This window comes from Lolium perenne, chromosome 2 (genome assembly GCF_019359855.2).
Source record: "Lolium perenne isolate Kyuss_39 chromosome 2, Kyuss_2.0, whole genome shotgun sequence".
Classification (NCBI taxonomy): Eukaryota; Viridiplantae; Streptophyta; class Magnoliopsida; order Poales; family Poaceae; genus Lolium; species Lolium perenne.
This window is the reverse complement of record NC_067245.2, coordinates 224,456,683-224,467,912: the sequence shown is the minus strand read 5'-3', so window position 1 is coordinate 224,467,912 and position 11,230 is coordinate 224,456,683. Positions and strand designations below refer to the sequence as shown.

The 11,230-nt window shown below is 39.9% G+C and overlaps 1 protein-coding gene across 1 annotated transcript; it reads right to left on the bottom strand.

Moving 5' to 3' along the window:
- Positions 1-4,240: 4,240 nt before the first annotated feature.
- On the bottom strand, positions 4,241-10,351 carry LOC127335039 (uncharacterized). Its single transcript, XM_051361625.2, has 5 exons — positions 9,547-10,351; positions 7,815-8,512; positions 7,604-7,690; positions 5,239-6,189; positions 4,241-4,704 (listed from the first exon to the last, which is right to left on the bottom strand). Exons 1-5 carry the CDS (start codon positions 9,650-9,652, stop codon positions 4,654-4,656), a joined length of 1,893 nt encoding a protein of 630 aa, XP_051217585.1. The 5' UTR covers positions 9,653-10,351; the 3' UTR covers positions 4,241-4,653.
- Between the last annotated feature and the right edge of the window lie 879 nt (positions 10,352-11,230).

Below are 11,230 nucleotides of genomic sequence, written 5' to 3'. Positions count from 1 at the left end.
ATTTGGATCTAGATGAACTCAAATTTTGAGACCTCCTAGGCTAGCAGTTGGAAGATATAGGTCACGAAACAACCAATTGAGGAAGTTATACGGTAGAAGAACGCCACCTCCCACCGCTTTTGAATAAGCACAACTTTTTTGAGCAACAATATCGTAGGGAAAGACCCTACAGTGTATATTTTATATTAATGATAAAGCGAAACTGTATAAGGCTATGGTCCGAAGTCCCAAGAAATAATTTACATCAAGGAGGGAATAAATGGGCTAGAAAGAAGATCATTATACAAAGATATCCAGAATCCAGTCCACTAGGGGTTGCACCAAAGAGGCCTTCACTATAAAACGATGTAACATTAAATCTTGTTGGAACCTGACTCTCCAGCGACACCCTGAAGACTGTTTTCCTTGAAAAATGGGATCATTACATTACTAAGCACAATTATATGCTTCTATATTGCATGCATGTGGAGATTTGGTTGGGTGAAGTAGATGGGGATAAAACAAGAGCAAGGATTTTGGTTGGAACTTGGAAGCTCATCCTGGATTTGTTATTTGTATCTTAGTAACTCTATTTAATATTAAAATGACTATTTGAAGGTCAATAAAAGATTGGTCAATGAAGCTAAATGAAGCATTATAGGCATATCGGACTGCCTACAAAAAACCTATGGAGATGGCACCATACAAAATGGCTTATGGTAAATCTTCTCATTTGCCTCTAAAACTTGAACATAAGTTATATTGGTCCATCAAAATTTGAACTATGACCTTAAAACTACAAAGGAGAAACGTTTACTTGATATCCATGCTTTAGATGAATTTAGAAAAGAATCCTACGAAAGTGCTAGACTTTCTACTTGATATCCATGCTTTTGATGAACTTAGAAAAGAATCCTATGAAAGTGCTAGACATTTTAAAGGGAGGGTTAAAATGTGGCATGATAGATAGATAGATAAAAAAAAGTAAGAATTTAGTGGTTATATGGTGTGGAAGAAGCCTACTCTTCAAAGGTATACAGATGAAATGTAAAAGAGGAACATCATGGATCGTCAATGGGCACCGTGTGAAGCATTATCTTGGCGAAGAGCAAAATTCCATTGAGGCAATTCTCACTGTTTTGGCCAAAAGGCGACAGAGCTAAGGTATGAACCCAATAGCTATTTGAGAAATTTATTTCACTTATAGTATTTTGTCTTAGTACTTTGCTTTTTTGTCGTTTTTGTCTTCATTTTCCCTTTCTCCTTTCCTTTTGCTTTGTTTTGACATGTTTTTTCGACCCTGGCCGTACCAACTCGTTATACCCTCTGTGTTTTTCGTCGTTTGCACGAATTCGTTATTGTCGAGCCATACCTATACTCGTTATACTCGCAAATGCCTAGCAAAAGAATTTTTTATTTTGGTACGGTTATCCCATAAGGTTTTTCCTGCCCGTACCACTGATCGTTAAAACACCTAGTAAACTTGTATTTTCTTCGTCGTTTGTCAAAAAAAAATTATCATCGTCGGTAACACTACGGTACGGTCACTGGTACGGTTGCTCATGCCGGTACCATTGGTCGTTATCGATGAAAATTCCTCTTTAAAATGTGAATTTTCCCTAAATATTTACTAACCTCTTTTCCTGTTTTATTTATGCACCTAATGTCGTAGAACCTAGGGCTGGTGACTTAACCTAGCCCTCTCAAAGGGTCTCCCCTTGCTTTCTCATTAGATCCAATCACCATAATGATGCAACATTTCCACATCAAGTGAATCTGGACTAAGAAACCCACGGAGCCCAAGAGGGAATTCAAACCTATTGAGACTAACAAGGAGGCCCAACTATCATGCCTATAACTAATGAAGGTGGTTCCATTATCAAGTTGGGAGGACATGTAGTTCCCGCATGGTCTGGAGATGTTGAGGCATATCAGCACAAAAGAGAAAGAAGTCATCTTCCCAATCCATACATGTATAATCTTAAGAGATGTCTCCAAAACCTCCTTTGGGGCTTTCACCACTCAAACCAAAGAACGTACAATCAGATGAGATTAACGAAAATATCACTAAACTTGAGGGAACTTTTAAGGCGTGTGTTAGCACTGTTGGTGAGAAGGGATCGATGTCTACTGGATGCAAGGTTCAAAAAAGCGCTAAGCGAGCGGTGAGGCTCTACCTAGAGGAACTACTGCTTAAGCGAGCTTAAGCGCCGCTTAAGCGTGCATGGCAAAACAGACATATGTAAGCCTTAAATAGGAAATATTGAATAACCTCACGTAGTTCTATGTTATTTCTGGTCCAACAAAAGGCTCAACACGATGCCTCTTGCTTCTCAGGTCGTAGCCAAACACATGACCCCCTCCAAAAGGCCCAATAACTTCACGTATTGCAAATAAATGGATCCCCTCCTGCTTCCCAGCCTCCCAGATCTCAGGTTGTAGCCGCCACTCACGCGCGCCCGCCTCTCTCACTTTGAACCCCTCGATCTGGTCTGGAAGGGGACGAGGGGAACGAGCTGTTGGAGGAAGGGGACCCTATCTAGGTGGCCTTGAGGAAGATCTAGAGGGCGGCGTAAAAGAGGAGCTTGACCAGCGGCGCGGAGGAGCTCCAGTGGTGTCGCCTCTTGCTTCTGCCTCGACACGGGAGTGGAATTGGGATGATTACGGAATTCCTAACCCTAACCCTCTTGTTTCTGCCTCGACACCGCGCAAGAGCCCGCCTCCACAGCTCCTCCTCGCTTTTCCTCTCGCTCAAGCCGAAAGCTGAGCGGAAGGGCTCCGCTTAGTTCTAATCTACGCTTAAGCGTACGCTCAGAAACGCTTTTTTGAACCATGACTGGATGATCAACAAAGACCTTGAAAACAAAAGATCGATGACATCTCTGGTAGGGTGAAAACCCTCACTAAAGTTGTTATTGAGATGGCAGAAGAGAAGAAGAAAATTTTGGAGATCACTAAGGAACAACAAGCCACAATAATAGAGCTATCTTCCCATTTTGCATGCATCGCCCACGCGTGCACTTGGAAGCAGCGGAAGGAAGAAGACGCTCCACCACTGTCCAAGATGACCTAGGTAACCACAAGAGATTATTTGGTCCCTCATAGCTTGATTGCAAACTTGGGGAGATCCTTAAAACCTCGTAATCTTTACTGCTTTTAGCATTATTACTTGTGCGCAAAGTTTAGTTTACTTTCATGTGTTACATAACAAGTTTCATCATCATCTCTTCAATAAGGGACAATTCTTATCTTTTTAGCTACGGGCCAATATTAAAATGAACACTTTGTGATTCTTTTATTAGATATATGAACTAGGTTTTGTTTTACTACACTTGTACTTTGATGTTGATTTTAAGATCTTCCACACATTAATATTGTTTGGACATGTGTAAAATAGTGGACGCATATAGATCATATTCTTGGTTATCAAAATGAAACAAAAACCAAGAAATAAATAAGTACAAGTTTAAAAAGATTAGACTCTTAGAAAAGTCGAAGTTGAGGTGGATACTCGAATTACAAACTGTGAATTACTTCATACCCAACTTCGATATTAATTTTTGCTTTGATCTCTTTTAAGTCCTCTAGTATAAAACTAAACACACAACTCTCAAATGAGTTAAAATGATAGTGTTGTAAATAACTAGACATGCACGCAACTATGAGAAAAAATAAAAACAGACATTCTAAAATTTTAATTTGAAGTGCGTATTCAAAGTTCCAAATATGTTTAAATCTCCTCTTGGCTGAACATAATGATCAATATTATGTTGTTAATTATTCCCCGCACAAGTAATTTTAAAGGTGTGGAAGCCTTCTAGATCATTTTATTTATATATGTAATTATGATGGAACTCATGAATGGTTCTATATAAGTTGCCATGTGCTACAATACCCTAATTTATTTTATCGACTTACATTTCATGAACATGAGGATTTTGTTCTAAGCTAATCAAGTAGTGTTAGGATTTCACGCATCCATACTCTGCTTAATTCACAAACTAAGGAAAACATTGATGCTGCCATCAGGACTATGTATATCACCAATAATAGGAGGGGGTTAAATACTGATGGTCAAAATGAATGTGAAACCATATTATCAACAATTGACGCCCATATATAATAGCTAAATGACATATCTGGATATGATTCTCTACAAAAAAAAAATCACAAGCAAATGCTTCTGATCACATTTAACAGCCTATTAGGGTGAGCAATTGAGCACCACAAATTAAACAAAGACAAAAAGGGAGATATAGAATGAGAGAAGGTTATGCAAAATTTGAGATCACGAATCATAGGTGCGTACTTTTCATGTAAAGACCCGGTATTCTTTTCATTTCTTTTCTATACCAAGGATAAGCCATGAGGCGTATAAAAAAGAAGACAGCCTATTTCTTTCTGGGCACAGCAGGCGCACAACTATGTGCCTCGAACACCATACATGCATTTTTTTGCATCCGTATTCCTTTTGGAAAATGAGAAACAAAACCCTCGAACGTCTTCTCAGCAGGGAAAAACATCAGTCTACTCATGAAAACCCCCCACAAGCTGAACCGGAAAATTCTTGATTCGTTAAGCTAGACAATCACATCATGACAGTCAATGTCGTAACCAAAACTCATCATGTTACAGCTTGATCCCCAAAAGTTCTCAGCATGATGACTCCTATCATTAGCCCCTACATTCCTCAAGCTTCTGCTGCAGCCTCACGTTGTGCCTTAACTACAAAATAGTAGGAACTTATGTCACAATAAATGGTAGCCACACATGGTAAAATATAACAAGTATGGGTATTCCAGATGTGGATTACCAGAAAACTTAAACGATATACACTACCATGTAAATGAGATTCCTGTGGGTATCAAAACATTAACTGGCTCCCGATTCTTACTATTTTATAAAAATCCCCGGACTCACTTTAGCATCAACTGAAAGCAGCCCCTTCTGCTAAATCCCTTAAATCATTCAGCATGACAGAAGTACATTGATGATGGCAACAAATACTTGCATGGCAAACTTAATCATCAAGTCTTTTTTCTGATATGGCAAGCCAAATTAAATTGATTTATAGAATAACTAAAGCTGGTATGGAAGTTTTGGAAGCTGTTTGGTGAAACTGGAGAACGAATACCAAAAATCTGCGAGTACCTACTGGAGACTAGTGAATTTAGTATAAGAAAAAACCTAAGCATGTGACCTGTGTTCTGAAAGCCAATAATGTTGATGAACTAGAATAAGAAACGTAACAAAACTTACACAATCAGCAATCTCTTCCTGTTTCAGAGGTGGAACTATCTCGTCTTCTTTCCAGCCAAGAGATTTCAGGAACGCCATTTCTTCTGGACTAGGTTCATCTTCACTAGGATATTGTTCCACTTCCATGGCTACAATGGGCTCAAACAATAAACGGGCATTGTCATAGCTGGAGTCTGACTTTGTGGAACCACAATTTATATCTGTGGGCATAATGGACACAGTGGCTTCAGTTTTGTCTGCCTGAGGCACGGCAGATACATCTTTAACATCACCCAAATCTGATGAAGAGTTTGGTTCCGCATTGTCAGCATCAACTCCATGCAAACCCTCATAAAAAACATCACGAGGTTCCAAAGATGGCTTGATTTCGTCGTTGTCAGAGAGGTGTCGCTGAGATCCATCACAAGAATTTGCATCCTCACAGGACTTACTTCCAGGTTCGGTACATTTGATTCCACCGTTAAACAAAGACAAATCAAGAGAAGGGTTCTTCTGCTCATCGATCAAGCTAGATGAGGACTCTATACCAGTGCTAGAACCATTTAAAGACTTGCTCCGCAGCAACTCAAAGAACTTATGCTTGTCTTTTGCAATTGATTTTCTCTCACCAAACGGACCTGGTTGTAGATGCATAGGGAGGCCATTTGTGACACCTTTAAGCTTCTGGTTGACAATGGATTTTTTCAGTGGCTCTACTGAAGAAGATCGTCCTAGAATAGGGCTTACAGGATTGCTAGCGCAATTTTTGGCAGTATTTCCAGCACCATTCTGCTCACGGGTCAGGACTTGAAAGCATCCTGATTGAGATGGCTTGACAAGCTCAGATTTGACTGGAGTGCGAACAGAGTTGCTAGAAGGCTGTGCTGACAGTTGTGATGCAGTCTTGATAGCACCATTAGAATCCCCAGCTCTTGCACCTTTAATTTTAAACTTGTCTGACAAACTAGATACCTGCAGGAATAAGTGAAATTAGTGCAAATTAAAGCGTTTCTTTAAGTACAAGACAACCACTTGATAAATAAGTGAAACAGATATACAGTACAAAAAACACAATCGGGTTTGAAAATATCTTTCATACTGGTAAGGAGAGAAATTACATTTCAGGTAAAAAATTGCAACATACAACAAAACACAGACATGCCTTAACAAACTAAGTGGTAATTTTATCAGTTGCAGGCTTAATGATCCAATGTTAATCAAGCAATATACAAAGGGGTAGTTTGCGGCTGTTATGATGTCTTCTGGAAATAATATTTGTTGTCTTAATACCAAAAGATAGCATTTCCATAAGAAATAAAATAGAATTATAGATTAAGCCACTGCAATGCCAAACTAAGACAAAAAAAAAGGTCTACAAATAAGCAGTGATATTTACAGACTAATCTAGAATTTCAAGGTGTACGTCTTTTAAGTTTTAACCCAATTTTTTTTTGTTCCACTAAAATCCTAATACTTAATCTAATTTCACAAGATATAAGTAACCTACATGCAAAGTAATCTTAATAGTTTCTTTTTTCAGGTGTCCATGAAGAAAATAAGTAAAAGAAGTAACAAAGTTCGCACTACCAGCGAAGTGTTCCATCACAACAAACAGATTCTATGTAACGGAAATTTTATCTGATTTACAGATTTTTTTGATTCTCTAGTCAAATAATCAAATGTTAAAGCAACCAATTTCAACCAAAATGATTCATAATTCAATGCTGCAAAACAGAAAAAGCATGTCCACCAATCTCCAACACATACGTTCAACTATCAACCAACCAGTTATCCATACTCTGGACACATCATGCATTCCACTTAGATAAATTATAATGCAATAAAGACACCGCAGTCATTCGCAATGCTAAGGTAATCGCCAACATCTGCTTCGTGTATACATGCAGTTTGCAAAGAACATGAAGCGATTGAACCAAAGTATGGTCATATCTGGTACTCCCTCCGTTCCATAATTCTTGTCATAAATTTGGATTTATCTAGACATTTTGTGAATAGATACATCCAAATCTGCGACAAGAATTATGGAACGGAGGGAGTAACTATTTTGGTTATGATCAGTACAAATATGTACAATTTAGGATCAGATAATTTTAATGGGCATCGATGAAACAGATTCCAGTATAGAAAAAGTAAGTGCTTGATCCACTAATATTCGAATTCATATAAAGTTTTAGGATGTCATTTGACTCATTTCTTTATCATAGTTGTACTACTACTTAACAACTACGCAAGACATGTGCTTTTTTCTACATATATATAGATGATATATTCTACGATTTAAATAAAATTATGGTAAATACAGAAGACACAAACAAGAAAACAAAAGTATTAATCTCAAAAATAAGGCAATAAATATAGTGCGTACAGATATTTTGTTTGATGAAGGCGTCAGAGGTCTTAGAGCACACTGCCTCATAGTTCGTTCTTCAATTTTTTGAGCATCAATCAACAGCTGGAAAAAAAAGATAATGTACACAGAACACAAGTTAGATCAAGTTTCTGGTACATAATATTATATTATTACATACAAAAGAGAAAAAATACACAGATATCATATTCATTATTCATTACACTACCTCGGGCGTGGTAGAAATTTGTAATGGTGTTTGCATTACTGTTTCAGCCATGCTTAATGCAGTCCCGCAGTTTAATACTTCAAGCTGCCTACTGGAACCAGCATGTGATAAAGCAGACGAAACATAGTTATTGCTTGGCTCACTAAGTCCAGGAACTTCTGCTAGCACGGAGTTCCAGCCATCATGCGCAGTAGCCAATAGTATGCTCTGAATTGGGGTGCTAATTCCAGGAGATGGAACTCTACCCATGTCATGCTTTCCATTGTTCTCCTCAGAACTAAGGTTTGGAAATTCTCGCTCAAAGGATATACCACCAGCATCTTTTCTAGATAGATTACCATTGTCCAAACTTACCCCAGCTGCCCGGGTCAATGTGTCCAGCTTTGGACGAACACGATTAAGCCTATTATTGCTTTCAGGTCTGCATGAGCTGAAGGACCCGAAGCCATCATGCAAGGAGTCATCTGGAAGACCCAACCTACTCTCCCGATCACGGAAATCAGAGTCTTTTTCACACCCCCTTTCTCTGTTGCTCCTTCCAAAACTGGCATAGCCTCTTGACTTCACTGTACCATCCCTATCAAGCCGTCTGGACACACTTGGGCCAGAACCCCTGCGTGAAGAGGCTTGTTGGGAGCTCCGTTCACGATCGCGGCCTGATGATCGGTTTCTTGATGAAGCACCCCTGTCTTGGTCATCTAAAGCATCCAAAAAAAAACACCTTAGCAAAATATAGTAAGCATGCGAAGCTCGAAAGAACAGTCAATACAAGTAGGTCCATATATGATCAGCTAAACCATGCAACAGAACACAACACCAACCAAAAAGGCATTGAAAATGACAATAAGTAGTAAATGAACAATGGAACATTGCTGATGAGTGCAAAGTGCAAGAACAACAAAATTCACAGGTACAAAAGCCATAGCATAGAATAAAAGGCTGCCATACTAATGTAATATACACTATGCAGTATGATCGCTATCCCACACGGGGGCCACCCGATGGCACTCAGATCGCAACAAGCAAAAAATAATTGCACTAGGCACATCAAATACAGAACATAATTCTTCAGTACTCTCTTCGGCAAACTATTTCTAGCTGCAAGAGTATGCAGCCACGCTGCAACATGGCTAACCAACAAGAACAAAGTTTCCGAACCGAACTCCAGCACAATAGCCCAATAAGGTTGCCAATAAAATAACATCTAATTTAAAACACTTACTGCAGTTGATACAGAAACTGATAACCATCAGTTTAACGGGCACTGGCACAAGGCTGGTGTATGCAATGTCTCGGAAGCAAGGTTCGTTAGTTATTGCCGCAAGTCCACGATTACTTATTTATAATGTTACACTGGCTCCATGGTTCATGCAACATATTAAATAAAGCGCTTCACAGTACAAGCATTGACCTTAAATCAGACTAATGTCAAATATGGTGATAGGAAGATTGAAGAATGGTCATTCATCTAAGAAGAATGGTGTGCTTGCAGGCAGCAACCGGATAGCAGAAGTGCAATGACTTCGTCATGCATACATAAAAAAACACTAATAAGCATAAACAAGCCTAAGTGGCGATAACAGCTGCTCTAACATTATCCAATGTCACAAAGAACATCTCGGATGCGACTCCTATGATAACAATTAATCTTGCTTATCTTCTATATAAACAGCACTAATCGCTAACCATTACATGAACCGAGATTGCAAATTGGAAACGAAAGGCAGCTCACCTGCACGGGGCGCAGTTCCTGGCCGGAGACCTGTGGTGGCGACTGTGGGTGTGGCAATCCCCCGCACCAGCCATTCTGGCTTCAACGAGGGCTCACCTAGGTCCATGCCAGTTGGCTCCGTTCACCATCGACACCCCCCAGCAGCAGGAACCAGCCCGGCAAAACAATGGAACACCACCACCATCCACTCCTCGGCAATCACTCGAGGACGCACGATTCAGCGGCGCATCCGCACCCACACCCCACTCGGGGGAAGCCGAGACCACCAAACCCTAGGCACCCAGCCAAACCCTAACTCCCTCAGAGGTCAGAGCACAATCCCTCCCAGACCCACACGCGCCCCCAAAAAAAATAGGGGACCCGTGAGAGAAAAAAATCGCTCCCCTCCTTCAGTACAGCTATCCGTACCACGCCGCCGCGACAAGATTGATCGAACAGGACGCAGGCCGCTCGGAATCGAGGGCCGCGGCGGGCGACCAGCGGGGTCAGCGACCACTCTGCGTACGGCGCCTGGAATTCTCGATGGGGCCGGTCGGGAAATCTGCCCAGGGCGGCGGCGGCGGCGGCGCCGGAGTCAGAGATTGGGAAAATTTGCGGGGATTCGTGGGATTCGGGAAGCTCCGTGGAAGGGATTTGGAGCGCTGGTTTTTTGAGAGGATTTTTTTTCTCTCTCGCTCGGAATTTCTGTTGGTTTGTGAATGAATTTCGTGGGGAGTGTGTTGTGTGGGTTTGTGTGGTGTGCTTGTTCGTTGGTGTTGGCAGGCAGGAGGGAGGGAGAGAAACCCTATGCAAACTGTGACTTTCAGCGCCTTCCTCGCGACTCCCTCTCTTCGGATGACGGTTGATTTCCTATCTGGCTTTGCTTGCCATTTTTTTCTTCTTCTTCTGCACATAAATTTGTCACGTTTTCTTTCGGTGAAGGAAATTATGCCACGATGCAAATCTTGTTTTGAGGGTTGGCTACTAGTATAATCCTGTTTTTTGAGGGGCAAAGTATATTACAGGTTATTCTTGTCCTAAGTCAAACTTATATAAAGTATAGTTTATATAAAAAAACATTATCAGTATCGAAATTAATACTCCTTCCATCCATATATAAAAAAAATGTCTTAGATTTATTGATGTATCTATCCACTCAATAGTGTATATATACATCTAATTTTACACAAATCTAACACATCCTTTTATGAACGGAGGAAGTATTAAAATATATTTCATGATGGATTGATTCTATACGGAGTAGGTCCCGTGTGAGAGCGCATCTCGTGTATGTGATGCACCAATTCTTAATGGTCACATTTGAAACGAAAATCCACTTTGGGTCATAGATCTTGATGCACCTATTGTTTGGAAATGTATTTTAAAAATAGAACAAAATTCCGCGTGTAGAAGTTTCACGAAAAAACATTTTTGTGGCATGTGTAAGAAAGATATTGTTTGATGCTTCAATATAACTATTCATGAAAAAGTTTTAGTATTTTCTACATCCCCCACAAAAAAAAATCCTTTTTTCGTGCAACTTCGTTTGTGAGCATAGAGCATTCAGATGTACACATGAATAACCTTTTCAAATTAATTATTTATTTACTTTTCACATCGTATAAGTATCTACCTATAAGTCAACACCACCTCATATCTAAAAGTTGTTAAACTAAAAAAAAATGTGGAAAACATACTCCCTCCG

Coding starts and splice junctions, on each gene's coding strand:
- LOC127335039 (XM_051361625.2), bottom strand. CDS start 9,652: ATGGACCTAGGTGAGCCCTCGTTGAAGCCAGAATGGCTGGTGCGGGGG. Junction 8,513..9,546: donor AGGAACTGCGCCCCGTGCAG/GTGAGCTGCCTT, acceptor TGGATGCTTTAG/ATGACCAAGACAGGGGTGCT. Junction 4,705..5,238: donor AGGAAGAGATTGCTGATTGT/GTAAGTTTTGTT, acceptor ACTATTTTGTAG/TTAAGGCACAACGTGAGGCT.